This window comes from Elaeis guineensis, chromosome 12 (genome assembly GCF_000442705.2).
Source record: "Elaeis guineensis isolate ETL-2024a chromosome 12, EG11, whole genome shotgun sequence".
Lineage (NCBI taxonomy): Eukaryota > Viridiplantae > Streptophyta > Magnoliopsida > Arecales > Arecaceae > Elaeis > Elaeis guineensis.
The window spans coordinates 4,320,567-4,335,442 of NC_026004.2; the positions used below are offsets into that span (position 1 = coordinate 4,320,567).

The window sequence follows — 14,876 nt, forward strand, 5'->3', positions numbered from 1 at the left end:
TCGACTTGGACCGTCGGAGCCGCAAGAGCTATGACCGGCTCCGACTGGTCGGTAGCCGACGACTCGACGATCGGCGGGGCTGGGGTTGGCTTCTTTACAGGACGCGAAGGGCCGGCCCCCGATGCAGGCCTCTTCCTCTTGGCGAACTGCCGAATCTCGGCATCAGTCGGCCTCATCCTCGGTGGTGTCCCTGCAATACCGACAAAAGAGTTAATGGCTGGACCAAAAGCCGACCAAAAGATGGATAAAAAAGAAAAGCCGGAGGATCGGGCGATACCTATTCGGGGGACCAGACTCAAGCCGACGTCATAGAGAGCTTGTTCGGTAACAAGCTCCCTCTGCTTCGGTACCGACATGTCCTTCAGTCGGTGGAAGTCCTCCCGGTCGTCCGCATCCACCCGACTGTTTTCGTTGGCCTCGGTTCGGGGTGTACCCCAACGAGAAGGAAAGCCCCAAGAAGAGGAGGAGGAAACAAAGAAAAACTGGTTCTTCCATCCGTGAATGGACGATGGAAGACCAGTTATGAAAGCAAGACCCTTCCGGGGGTTGAAGAGCCACCACCCTCGGGCTTTAGGGTGGGGTCGGAGCACAAAGAAGGCTCGGAAGAGGGAAACGCGGGGGTTGGTCGGCAAGAGCTGACACAACAGCGCGAAGGAAATGATTAGCCGAACAGAGTTCGGCGCCAGTTGCGCCGGACAGAGTCCGTAGTAATCAAGCAGATTCCGGACGAACTCCGGAATCGGAAGTCGAAGACCCGCGCGAAGGTCTTCAACGTACAGCGCCAGATCGCCAGGCGGAGGGTTGTTGACCCGACCGCCGGCCCCTGGAGCGGAGAGCCGAAACTGCTCCGGGACGCGATAGTGCTCCCGAAGCTGATCGACGTTCGGCCCCGAAAGCGAGGAGGCCTCGTCTTTCGGAGCCGATCGGGAGTCGTCGGTCGGGTTCCCCGACCGAGCTCCCTGAGTCGGTTTCCTGGTCATGGTGCCGGAACCGAATAAAGAAGAAAGAGAAGAGAATGAAGAAGAAGAAGAGGACGGGACCACGAACCAGGTGGACCCTCCGGAAGCAAAGAAGAGCTCTGCCCGCGACGACTGAAAAATCGCCCGGACAGAGTTTCCCCAGCGAGATGTGGCAAATGTGGGTCAGGGTCCGGGAAGTCCTATATATATAGGGCCGACCGACGGCCGAGATCCTTCCGCGCCGACCGAAGACCTGCAGATGCGCGACGCGTGGCGACCGCCGGTTGGCGGAGGATTCGGCGCGCCCCGTTCCGGGACGGCCGCACCGCCCACATTAAATGACAGAGGAGGCGCCGGCCAACCACCTTGACACGCGGCAAGCGGGGCGCGGCTCCGCATTCATGCACCCCACGCCGGTTCGCGTTCCCGATGGGACGCCGGACGGCGGCCCGCTCTCCCGCGATCGACGCCGAATATCTAGTCGTCTGACGCCGTATCGTCCGGCGCCCGATCTTCTGACGCCGACGCGACGTCTGACGACGACAAGACATGACGTCTGACACCTGACGCCGATGTGACTCCTGATACCGACTAGACGTCCGGATCGCTGGACATTCATGAGGCGTCTGACATCGGATCATCCGGCGGTACGGTCGAATCTACGCATGCGACAAATCCACTCCCAGTCGACCGGAATTGCTACCCGAATGAAAGCATCGGCCGGCTCACCACCCGACTTAGGAGTGGAGGGGGGCAACTGTTGGGGGATACCCACCGACCGACCGCCGGAGGGCCCGACCGACTGCAGGAGGGCCCGACCGCCTGACGGCCTGACCGCCCCCGTTGGACGACTCTGACTGGCCGAAAGGCCGACCGATCGTCGGTCGACCGACTGACGGGAACCATCAGCGACTAACAACCGTCCATCCAACGGCCCATCGCCGACTGGGGGTATGTCGGGCGTATCCATCCCGACCGACCGAACCCCGAGGTTCGATGGCCGACTTACATGACGCTCGCCGACCAATGGAGGGGCCCGACACCACTTCGCTGGCTACCGACGTTGGGTCGGTCGGCTCCTCCAACCGCCGTACAGCCGCCAGATGTTGTCAGCTCTGACACGGACATGCGGCGCAGTTACCTAGGGGCATTATCCCGCCGAGAGCCGGGTCAACCCTGGTGATTAGACGGCTACACGGTGACATGACGTTTCCACGGCAGCTCTGGCGGCCCACAGTGAGTTGACAGTTCTTCACTTGTCCGCGCCATTAATGACGGCGCCATACCGTGCTCCACTATATAAACCGGGGAAGGCAACCGTGCAAAGGATCGATCCGCCCGTTTCTTCCACATACGCAGGCTCGCTCCTCTCTCTCTCTCCCTCTCTCTTTTTCAGAGCTCTCCGTCTGCATTTCACTGTTGCCCAGTCACCTCTCTGACTTGACCGTCGGAGGGTCCCTGCCGGAGCCGCCTCCAGTCAGTGCGGACTTTTTTTTGCAGATGCATGCTTCCCGGCGATCGGGCGACGAGGTGATTGGCCGCAACAATGTATATGGTGGTTTATATGGTTTTTAACCAGATGACTTGCATTGTGAGGATTAATGACAACCAGCCAAAGTTGAAGGTACCATGCAAATATCAGTTATAGTTCGGGATTGGGTTTGCCAACACGACAACACATGAAAGTTAGCAAAAGAGTATATTCGTATTTGAGGCTAGAGCATTCTCTGAAGTGGGAAGATCAGTGATTTCTCCTCTGAAAGACTGGACGGAAAGTTCAGATAACGCTGTAATTAAAGGACTCTTTCGAAGTCTGGAAAGAAACTAAAGGTAAGCCACACAGCTTCTCTCGTTCCACGTATCAGAAACTGCTTCACTCGCCTTTGTCCGCAGCTTTAAACAAAAATCTTGGGGTTGCTGCGAGTCTACTTCCACTCATTTTTGGGGCGTCTTGTACTGAAGCTGACAGGACGTTTTCATGTAGCTCTTTGCCTATTTAAACAACACTACAAACAGATCTCTAATCCGCTCCCCAATAATATTGTACATCTTTAAATATTACACTCTATCTTGTCTCTTATTTGAATTTCATCCCCTGTAAATATCACTTGAATTTAATATATCCATGACAGGAGTTCCTTACTCCCTTCATTTACTCTTAAAATAATAATAATAATAATAACTTGCCCATTTATGATCTGTTTGGATATTCCTATAGACTCTGTATCAATCAAACACTATTTAACTCAAATTATATAGAAATTAAAAAAAAAAATCTTCATTTTTTTATTTTTTTTGGTAGCCCAAAGGCTAGGACATGGGTTAGGTTCAAATGGACTGTTATAAAATACTAGCTACATGAGCCAACTTCCCATAGAAATACCCAAAGGGACCTTTAAATTGCACCCTTGATTAGGTTTTGACTGGACTTTTATATGAAGAGTCTCCTTATGTTTATCTTAGGTCTAATATTAGCCGTCTGTGGCGCAAATATCCAACATAGGACAAGAAGCACCTCATCCTAAATGGTGGAGAAAGCTAGCCAAGATGCTTATCATTGCGTGTCCGATTAGAAAATATGGTTGTTCGCCTGTGAATGACTTTAATTAGGAACCAGAAAGAATGCTAGAGTTGGATGTAGCCAGAAAAATTGTGCATGATGTCACGCACCTTCAATCGATGAGGTAATCAAGGTCAATTATGGTTCCCGTCTTTGTAAAGTCTTCCAAGGATGGCAGTGCTCATGATGTCACCAAGAAGAAAAGAACTTCCCAAGGCTTCCAATCTATCATCAAATTTGTTAATGTGGTAGCCATATTTTGGTTGGGTTACTGTCTTGTAGCACTTGGATGCAATTGATACAAGCCTTGCACGCTATATATTGGTGGTACGTCAGACTAAGAACACAAGTTTTGCGTCGCAAAATAGCATTACTTTCATGCTTCATGATGTAAATCTGTAACTAGTGAAATTTCTTTGAATATTTCATAATATATAATATCAAACCCAACTAACTGGACCTATATTTATAACCAGTTTTGCACCGAATCCAGTTGGCCTGACTCATCTACTACTCATGATCCAAACTCCAAAGTGACCCTTCGATCTAGATAAAAAGCTGGGATTGAGTGAAATTCCAATCGTTCTTGCCTTAATTAACCCATTGTTCCAATCATAAACCATCACTGTTTACGTGAAACAAGCTCCAAAGAAAATTTTTCTGCGACGGGCATCAAAAATAGTTTGGCGCCTGCGCAATGTAGACGTAATGGAGCTTCTCTAAACAAGATTTGTTCTTTTGATTTTTATGCAGAGGCAACAACCATAAATCAACTGCAAAGAAGGTTTTACGAAAAAAAAAAAAAAAAAAAAACAAATGAGAATATAACTCTCACGCAGTCTGCCATGTGACGTTGCCATCTTGCATTTTGTACCGTGTGAGTTGTACCGTGATTTCGGGTCGTATATTCCGTGCCAAAGAAGGATTGATTTTCCTTGGCCTACGATTGCATGGCACTTCACACAGCTTTCAAAGCATGCTAAATAAATCTTTAAGTAACTATTGCACGATCCAAAAATGCACATACATAGAAAAGGATGCATCATTTTTTTGTGCCTAATTAAGATACAAACCCCATCCTCATATCATAGGGGCATAGCCCGATATTCAACTAATTAGTTTGTGAATCAAATAAAAATACTTCATCACATCACCTCATTCCCATTTCATCTTCTGTTGTGCAATGATTGGTGCAACGGTACATAGAACCCATCTGTCATCTATCGTACTAATCTCGAACTATATATTATAAAAGATCATACTCTCCATGAAAAATAGATAGATGCTAAGAAGCAGCTCCGCATCAAATGCCCGAACATGGCATGATTCTTGGACTTCTAGATTATCTTCAATGCCCTACAACATCCACAGACATCATGAAAGCATAAAAGTAAACTTGTTTCATGTAAATTAGAAGAGCGAAGCTGATGCTGTTGTCAATTGTCATTGCTTTCAAACTGATCATACATATACTGTTACCAAAAAAAAAAACTGATCATATATATACGTCATATTTGCCATGAAATATGGAGATGCGTCAACCTTTTTGAGGGTGAGCTCACCATGGCTTTTGTAATACATCCGAGTCGCGACAGCAGAAGTGGAATGTAGGGAACGGTTCGTGGACCTTCTGCTTCAACATAAGAGATAGCGACCTATTTTTGTATAGAAAGTATGGAGGTTCGGAATGGAATGTGAAAGTTTGTTTGGGCCTGTCAAGTGGAGCCCCCGCCTCCCTAAATAAGGTAAAGGCGTCGACTTGAGAGCCTTCGGAACTGGACTCCCCTTTATTTATCTTTCAAATAGTTGCATGAAATACGAATCATATCTGCGGGAACCCCATCTATAGAATGAAATCCCAGAGCCTCTGTAGAATGACTCCTCCGAGGGACCTTCTGCTTCAACATAAGAAAAAGGCATTTGTCCAACAATAAATCTCCGAAACACAAGTGATGAAATCGACAAAATTAACAAGCCGGCGGTGGATCAAATGCTAAACATCTTTCAAGCCGCTTAAAAACCATGAAGTGGATGTAGTCGTTAGGTGGAAAGCTCGCTTTTCACACGTTCTACCCACCAAAGTAGCATAGAGGAGAGAGACAAAGCAAAATGTGTGGGTGCTAGAGTGATAGAGTCACGGACACCAGTAGGTGGACACGACTTCATCTACAGCATCGTTGCATGGTATCTGATGGAAATTATTATCGACTGGTTATTACTAGACACATGATTTCATTAAAATATATTGTGTCATTTTTTAAGTATTAGAATAATTATTGTTACAACAAGGTTATAATTAAGATATTATTTTCAAGAGTATAATATTTTTTTTACAAAAATTATTTAGTAATAGAATTTTGAAAATAATATTTAATTAATCAAATGTACAAGGGACCTTAGTAATATCAAATCATTATAATGCTAAATAATATATTATTTTTAATAGATGTTAAATAGAATATTCTAGAGTCATCAGATTTCACGTAGCCGCGTGGTAGCATCGGCAACCACCACGTGCCCCCCGTCACAGCGGTCCGTTCCCCCCTGGCACGTGACGTCTTCGCTCTTGAAAGCACTCTCCTCCTCCCACCGAACAACCACCAATTTATAGATAGAAAGAGGGAGAGCGCACCAAGACAGCGGAGACGGAGAACCCCCGCCCTCTCCGCCCTCCGCTCTCCACCGTCCAAAATAAGAACGAGAGAGAGGAGGGAAACATTGGGAAACAAAAGGGGGCTGGCGGCAATGGAGACGCCACTTCTATCGAACGGCGAGGGACGGATGAAGACGGGAGGAGCATTAATGGTGGTGGTGGCGGCGGAGGCAGCGGACGGCACGAAAGACGAGGAGCTCGGGACGGCGGGGGATGCGGCGGCCGCAGATGTGCCGGACCTCCCGCCAGTGAGGAATTTGGGCGACGCGTGGGTCGTGTTCGTCGGGGAGTCGAAGCGGCTGTGGCTGATCGCATTGCCGATCGGGTTGAGCGTGGTCTGTCTCTATGGGATGAATTCCACCACCCAGATCTTCGTCGGCCACCTCGGCAACCTCCAGCTCTCCGCCGTCGCCATTGGCCTCTCCGTCATCTCTAACTTCTCTTTCGGTTTTCTCGTAAGTCTCTCTCCGTTATACCGGTCTCCCTTCTCGACTACTGTTTTTTTCCGGTTTCTTTGCCGAAATGGCGATGGAGTTTAACGGACTTCAGGGTAGGATTTGGTGTTCGGCATCGAACACCGATTTTCGACTTTCCTTTTAGCTCGTGGGGACCACCTGAATTTGTATGAAGGTTTCAAATAACGACCGTTAATAACGGTTTGACGCCCCCTTCCTTTCCAGCGTATTTACCATCACGGAAAAAAAGAGATATAGATACCCTCATAAATTCTAAACGCCATTATTTTCAGTTTTACTCTTTCTCATTATTTTAAATAAATTTATTTTTTAACCAAAAAAATCAAATTTTTATACGATTTTTCATCCAAAAGAGATTGTACAAGCTGAAAATTAGTCTTTTTGGAAAAACAGTAATTTGGAAAATAATACTGTTAGTTTGTCATCATAATCTCATTCTAATAACCATTACAACAGTCATTATTTTGATATTAAAAAATTTGAAATCACACTGTAGAGCAAATTACCAGCCCTTATAAACTGGTGTAACGCACGGTTGGCTGAGATTATCATTCTACTAACTGGAAGGTGGATGTCCAAATATCTGATGGCTATTACTAACCCAGTTCTGATGATTCTCCAAGTAACTCATCAGAAACTCCAGTAAAATTGTGTTGATCACACTGGCCAATCTAATGAAGTTTATCATGATCATAATTAGTTTGCAATGATCTATATATTAACATAGTTATTCTGCATTCTGGTATCATGCTTCAAAACTAACTCCTACAATCTCCCCCTCCATCTTCTTTCCTACCCCAAAAAAAAAAATGACAGCTTGGCATGGGGAGCGCACTAGAGACGCTATGTGGGCAGGCCTTTGGTGCTGGCCAGGTTGAAATGCTCGGCGTCTACTTGCAGCGGTCGTGGATCATCCTCACTGCCACTTCATTCCTTCTGTGCCCACTCTACATCTTCTCAACCCCCATCCTCAAGCTTATTGGCCAGGAAGACGAAATCGCCGAGCTTGCCGGCAAATTCACTGTCAGCATCATCCCTGAGATGTTTGCATTGGCCATCAACTTTCCGACCCAGAAGTTTCTTCAAGCTCAGAGCAAGGTTGCGGTACTAGCTTGGATCGGCATTGTGTCTCTCTTAATTCATATCGTTTTGCTGGCCCTCTTCATCTCAGTCTTCAAATGGGGCATGGGTGGCGCCGCTGCGGCCTTCAACATCTCGTCTTGGATAGTCTCCATAGCTCAGGTCATATATGTTGTAGGCTGGTGCAAGGATGGGTGGACCGGGCTATCATGGTCTGCCTTCAAGGATATATGGGCGTTTGTGAGGCTGTCACTTGCTTCTGCTGTGATGATATGCCTTGAAATTTGGTACATGATGGTTCTTGTGGTGCTCACCGGTCACCTCGACAATGCTGAGATCGCCGTTGGGTCCATTTCTATCTGGTGAGTTCACACAATGCATTTTTAGGCTCAATTCACCGTAGGACTTTGAAGATATTCACATTATGATCAAACAATGAGAACTTCCTTTCTTTTTGTTTCAGCATGAACATAAATGGTTGGGAAGGCATGGTTTTCATAGGACTTAATGCTGCTATAAGGTAAAGGATTATATCACTGATCATCTACATTAGCAGCAAGTTTATTATTCCGCAGCATTCACTGTGCTTACATTTTACGACCCAAAATGGCAGTCATCTTATCTTACCTTGTTGCTCTTCTCAGTGTTCGGGTCTCCAATGAGCTTGGCTCTGGTCGCCCCAGAGCCACCAAATATGCTGTCATTGTGGTGATCGTCGAATCTCTCATGATTGGAATCCTTGCTATGATCACTATTCTAGTGACACGGAATTCTTTCAGCGTTATATTTACTGAAGATAAAGATTTACAACGAGCTGTTGCTGGTATAGCATACCTTCTCGGCATCACTATGGTGCTTAATAGCGTCCAGCCGGTGGTATCAGGTAATCATTCATTTAGAACTACCCATGACTAAAATCTTATGCCTTTGTGGGATAAGGTTTCGTTGCGAAAGACTATTTTTGGTGATCACCTTATCGATTGTGTTGGCTATTTGGTCAATTTGGTTCCACTGCGTTCGTTCTGTTTGGCAGGGGTTGCTGTTGGAGGTGGCTGGCAAGCTCTGGTGGCTTATATTAATTTGGGTTGCTACTATATTTTTGGGCTTCCGTTAGGGTTCCTTCTAGGTTATCTGTTCCACCAGGGAGTGGAGGTAAATTTCTTCCTGTTGGACCAAATATGCAAGCATTTTTTTTATCAAAAATTTATTTGGTAAATGTGTTCCACCCTACTCACCCAAATTTATTAAAAGATAAATGAATGCAAGTATATGAGAAGATGAGGTGTTACAGGTAAGATAGAAGACTTGAGGAAAAGGATCTGAAAACCAAAATGGTACCTCCATGAGGCAAACAAAAAGAGACATCCAGCCCCTCAAAAATACAGAAGGGATATACTAAGGGAGGCGAAAGAGAGTTGGAGGGTCACCCCAGTATAGACGCAGCAGATGCCCAAACAGAGTTCACTCCAACATCAATCGAAGCTGTGGGAGAAGGCTTTTTAATAAGGATAGTAGCTCAATTTTCCATCATGAATATCAAAGACATACAAGGACACGAAACTAAGATGCTTGAAGAAAAGCTGATAAATTCTTAAACGAACTTTTATATTTCTAATAAAATTAATCATTAATTGGAGTTGATACAGGTTATTAATGGTTAATACCAATATGACTGTCATCTCTGGCCACAATATAATTTTAGAGAAAATGGACTGTAGAATCTGTGCTCCTTTGCTCAGTTCTCACCAAAACTATACAGCATGGTCAGCTTCTCAAAGCATATTGATTACAACAAAACAAAGAACACTTCTGAGTATTCAGGAACTTTCAACTGTTAGAAGTATACATGATAAAATATCATGCTATCTAATTAGCTACATGCTTCTCCTAACGCAGAAATAGATAGGATATGAATTTTCCTGGTTATATTACAATGACGTCTGCTTCTCTTGAAGACTGACTTTCTTCTCTTATTCCATAAGTTTTTTGTATGCTGGAAAGTTTTTTGTGACGATCAAGCTGTGTTTTGATCTCAGGGAATTTGGGTTGGCATGATTTGTGGAACCGCAGCTCAGACATTGATTTTATTGTTAATAGTTTGGAAAACCGATTGGAAGGCCGAGGTAAAAGATACTTTTCTCCAGCAAAAGCATTTTTATCAATATTTTTACCGCTCTCATTTTTGTTAAATATTTCCTAGGCTCTCTGCTAATGGAAAATTGTGTAAACATGGTACCTTTGAAACATTCTCGGATCCCAATAAAATGCTCATAATATATCCTATTACCTTCAGAGATATATTTTCTAGTTATGAACGAGTGATATGTTGTCATCTCAACCATCCCAACCTACTTAGTATTTCCTAGATATTTACTTTCTCCAACTCAATTCCTCCTCTTACACAATCACCTCCTCAGCAACAAGAAATTGATTGTTTTGAAGGGCTTATTCAGAAATTATATTATTGTAACATGAAAACAGCAACCTAGCTAGCACCCCTAACACCTCCTATTCCAATTGTATGTTGAGCAAGGAGCTTAATTCCAAGACATCTTGAGCATCCTATGGTATCAACATAAATAGTCGTGAGCATCCTATGAGAAAGCTATGTCAAAGGAGAGATCATGCATAATTAAATTGTCCCATCTACTTGGGATCTAATAATTTCATGATTTGAATATTTTTCATGGAAGTGAAACATAAGATTGTTGTTACTAACACTGCATCTGATAACCATGCAGGCAGCACAAGCTTCGGAACGCGTGCGGTTGTGGGGTGGACAAGATGAACCTGAAAAGTTACAAACATGAGACGTAGCTAATTTAGTTTTAATTTTTGAGATTTTAGACATCGTTGAGCATATCTAGATCTGTAGTTTTTTTCCCATTCTACTTTTTGGTGGCTAACTAGTTTGATAGGATATATAAGCTCTCTAAACAGGTAAAAAGAGGATATACGAGCTCTCTCCCCCCCCTTGTCTCCACAGTAGAAAGGATGTAATGTCATCTACTTGTGGTTGTAATTGTATTAATCATTTGCAAAATGCAAAAAGGTACCTAGCATGAAAGTTAATACAGTAACAAGTATATAACCCTACTATACACAGGGTATGCTTGAAGGGCAATGCAACAGTGTAATAAATTATGGAACATGGATGCCTTGAGATTTCTATTGTACATTAGAGAAATAGAAATATTAAAAAAAAAACATATATTTTTTATCTCCAAATTCACAAATTATCTATAAAAATAGGCAAAATGGGAAGGTAGAATCGATCACCATAATTTTTTATATTTTTACTCCCAATCGGGGTATACAATTAAGTGAATCCAGCACAAGAAGAATTAAATTTAATATAGTGAACTAAAATCCTAACACAAAAAGAATATAGGTTGGCAAATTTCGAGCCAATTAATTATAATAATTAATAATTTAAAATTCTGAGCCAATCGATTATAATAATCAATTACCATATCACTAATGGAGAACTCCGCATGAGCCAACCTTTCATTTTGCCGGTCAATTTAAGCAACCAATAATTTCTTATCGTTAATATTGATGTCCATATTATGAACCGAAAACTTTGCATAAGTTGAGTTTTTGCTTTAGATATATACTAGCTAGTATATAACTTGGAAGATACATGGTGCATAGGTTTTTTCCTCTTTTCTATTATTCATGGATATTTGCTTCTCACCATTAATGATCGTTAACGATCACGTGGAATGAGCGAACAATTTGAATCCAATGAGATGCAATAAGGATATGCCTCTTCCCATGAACGAGCATTAATATTCATGTGGAATACGAGAAGCATTTGAATCCTATATATACATAGAATACAAGAAGAATAAAAATTTGGCTGGGCATACTTTTGAATCGGTCCATTGGTAGATGAATGACATAGAATATACACACTATGAATGTGAGAGAGATGGGAATTTGACCGGTATGCATATAGATTGGTCCCTTGGTAAATAAATGATATAGAATTCAATTTTTTTTGTTGTATATCAAAATTTTAAAACAAAAAAAACACCTATGAAATGGGCTAGGATCTAATAATACCTTTGTTAAAGAACATATATCAACGAGTCCTAATGCAAAAAATTCAACTCTTGCAAGTTATTACCACTATTTTTTTTTCATGTAGGTCAATTTTAAATCATATCAACTAAGCATATCATACTTCTGATTTTTTTTTTAATCAAAGATTATTGTGGAAAATCTAATTTTATTTGATATTAAAACTAGCTTTTTTGGAAGAAAAATGATTTTCTAAGCTCTAGGTATAAATTCTTGTTTGCCTAAAATTCTGGGATGTTGACATCTATGACCTGAGTTCATATACCATTTTTAGAACAATTTAGGAACTCAACCAAAAAATTTAGTCGGAAGATATTATTTTAATTTTTTGATTCTTCATAAGTATCTAAGATTTTTTCAACAAATAATTAATATAGGACTAAATATATATCCACATAAATCCTCACAACTCTCATCTAATATTAGTACCTTTCTGAATCAAATCCTCTGAGACAATATTTTTTTTTAGCCCGGCATGGGGAGTGCGCTAGAGGCTCAATGTGGACAGACTTTTTTTTTTTGGTGATCAGACCTTTGGTGGTGGTCAGGTTCACATGCTTGGCATCTACCTGCAGCGCTCATGGATCGTACTCATGGCCTCTTCAACCCTTATGTGCCCCCTCCATATATTTTCAGGCCCCATCCTGAAGCTTCTTGGCCAGGAAGATGAAATTGCCAATCTTGCTGGCGAGTTCACAATCAGCATTATCCCCTAAATGCTTGCATCGGCCATTAGCTTTCCTAGTGAGAAGTTTCTTGGGGCTCAAAGCAAGGTCATGGTAATAGCTTGGATTGGTTTGGGTGTTCTCTTAGTTCACATTGGGATGCCGTCCCTCTTCATCTTTCCTTCAAATGGGGCTGGGGTGGTGCTAGGAATATATCAAGGATGGAATGGGCTATCATGGTCTGCCTTCAGGGACATATGGGCATTTGTTAGGCTGTCACTTGCTTCTGCTAATGCCTTAAAGTTTGGTACATGATGACCGTGGTGCTGATGGTCGGACACCTTCAAGATGCTCAGATCGTTGTCGGGTCTATTTTTATCAGATGAGCTTATGCAACATGTTTTCTAGGCTCAATTCAGAACTACACATTTAAAACATATGCTATATATGATCATGGTAACATCAATGCTCACACAAAAGCAACAATTTTGATGATGACAAATTACCTTCTACTTTGTTTCAGATGGGACGTAGATATTTGGGAACTCATGCTGTTCGTTGGACTCCATTCTGCTATAAGATAAAAATTGAAGTCTCATTTATTCCTTTAGTAAGTCCACAATTTCAGAGTAGGTGTCAATCCACCAAGATTACAACTCATGGATTGCAATATTATCACTTATGTATCCTCTGCGATCGATGGACCCTTCGAAAATTTCACTTTCACAAGCTTTTGAGCCAAAGAAAATTGCTCCTCTTCTGTCATCTTTCTCTCATGCGTACAACCCCCTTACACCTTCCCAAAAAAAATTTATTGAAATCTTAGACAAGACGTGGTCAAACATCTCATTATCCAACCACCGCTGAATAAGCTGAGGTTCTTTTGTTGCCCTTCAGATATTCTACAGTTTAATCGAGTTAGCATGTCCTATTTTCTAAGAAATCTAAAAAAGGACAGCTACCAAACTATTCCAGCTTTCCCATTGTTTGAGACAATGAACAAGGGACACTGAAACAGCCCGTAATAGTTTTAGTTTTCCACTTTATAGTATTAACATGCGGAAAGACCCGTGAATACTAATTGACCTTGCGATAATGGATAGACAAATCATTCTAACTGTTATCATAAATTTGATGGTTATATATCTTTTTCAGGCTTTTGATCATTTCGACATCCCTGATTTCATTCATGTCATAAGCCACGACATCAAGAAGAAAACAAGAAAAGAAAATTTGTACATGTACTCCAGCCAGGTCAAAAAAAAATCACAGGCAAGATGGTTTCTTGCAAGGTATCCGACGGCAAATCCAACCTTGTCAGAACCGTACCATATGCATCAGTAATGACACGCTACTTGGCACAAATCTCAAATGAAGACAAGACAAGAGACGGAGCGTTGGAGCTAATTGCGGGACTTTTCGGACCCCTGATCAGTTGAAATCTGGATTTTTAGCATGGTGTTCTGTTTGTGCTAATCACGGAAATCCAGTTGCCGTAGTTAGTTCAAAAAACAACGGCATCAACTCACCGTGGCCTCCTAAACAAAAAGGGAGAAGAAGAAACCAACTTCGCGTGATATGCGGACGCTAGTTTCGGTTGCCCACTGTACCGTGGTCGCCCAGAGACCAAGTGTATCATATAATAAGCAGTACTTGGAAAAGTAATGGTACGGCTGCAATGTCCATCCATTGCATCTCGACGTCTCCTCACGAGTAAAAGGAAATATTAACAAAAGTTTTCTGCATCGCCTGTATTTTTTTATTTTAAAAATAAATCCATAGAAATTGAATCAAAAAAAATATTTTTGCTCCTTTTTTTTCCATTTTAAAAATATTTTTATTAATTTAAAAAAAATATTTTTTATCATTTCAATTGAAATAATTTCTATGAGCATAGCTATTATTGTAACTGTCATTTCAATCTTTATTATTGTCGCTATCATTCTCACCGGCGTCATAATAGTTACGGCCATTATCACAAAACTATTGCCACCCCATGCTATTACTATTATAGCTTCAACAGCAACATCTGCCATCATCCACTCGTCTAAATTTATATATTTTTTAAAAAATTTAACTATACCAAATTTATTTAAATTTTTTTTAAAAAATAAAATTAATTTTTTATTTATGAGTAAAGAAAGAATTATGAAAGTGATGATGAAGGTACCATATTGAAAATGACACAATTTTGAATCCCAAAAGTGACAATGCCCTGCTAAAATCATTTTGCTCTTGCAATAAAAGTATATATTAGCCATTACCTAGGTCTTGGATTGCATTTACCATGAGAGAAGAAAGATAGAGGGAGAGAGAGAGTGTGTTCAGGACCTGGCCCTGAATGGTAGATGACCCGTTTAGTATTGTTAATGTTATAACAAGTAAGTCACTGCTTAA

The 14,876-nt window shown here is 42.1% G+C and overlaps 1 protein-coding gene across 2 annotated transcripts; it reads left to right on the forward strand.

The window, feature by feature from the left end:
- The first annotated feature begins 6,119 nt into the window (after positions 1-6,119).
- On the forward strand, positions 6,120-10,956 carry LOC105055605 (protein DETOXIFICATION 34). Of its 2 annotated transcripts, XM_010937481.4 has the most exons (7): positions 6,120-6,627; positions 7,465-8,090; positions 8,192-8,248; positions 8,373-8,611; positions 8,762-8,880; positions 9,765-9,851; positions 10,470-10,956. In XM_010937481.4, the coding sequence occupies exons 1-7, from the start codon at positions 6,265-6,267 to the stop codon at positions 10,536-10,538; spliced, it is 1,560 nt and encodes a 519-aa protein (XP_010935783.1). In that variant the 5' UTR covers positions 6,120-6,264; the 3' UTR covers positions 10,539-10,956. The 2 variants fall into 2 exon arrangements, with proteins under 2 accessions (XP_010935783.1, XP_073103174.1); XM_073247073.1 differs by lacking the exons at positions 9,765-9,851; positions 10,470-10,956 and adding an exon at positions 9,020-9,746.
- The last annotated feature ends 3,920 nt before the right edge of the window (positions 10,957-14,876 follow it).

Bases quoted from the DNA above. Each gene is read 5' to 3' on its own strand.
- LOC105055605 (XM_010937481.4), top strand. From the start codon at position 6,265: ATGGAGACGCCACTTCTATCGAACGGCGAGGGACGGATGAAGACGGGA. The intron at 8,249-8,372 runs GTAAAGGATTAT...TGCTCTTCTCAG, and splicing joins GGACTTAATGCTGCTATAAG to TGTTCGGGTCTCCAATGAGC. The intron at 8,881-9,764 runs GTAAATTTCTTC...TTTTGATCTCAG, and splicing joins TGTTCCACCAGGGAGTGGAG to GGAATTTGGGTTGGCATGAT.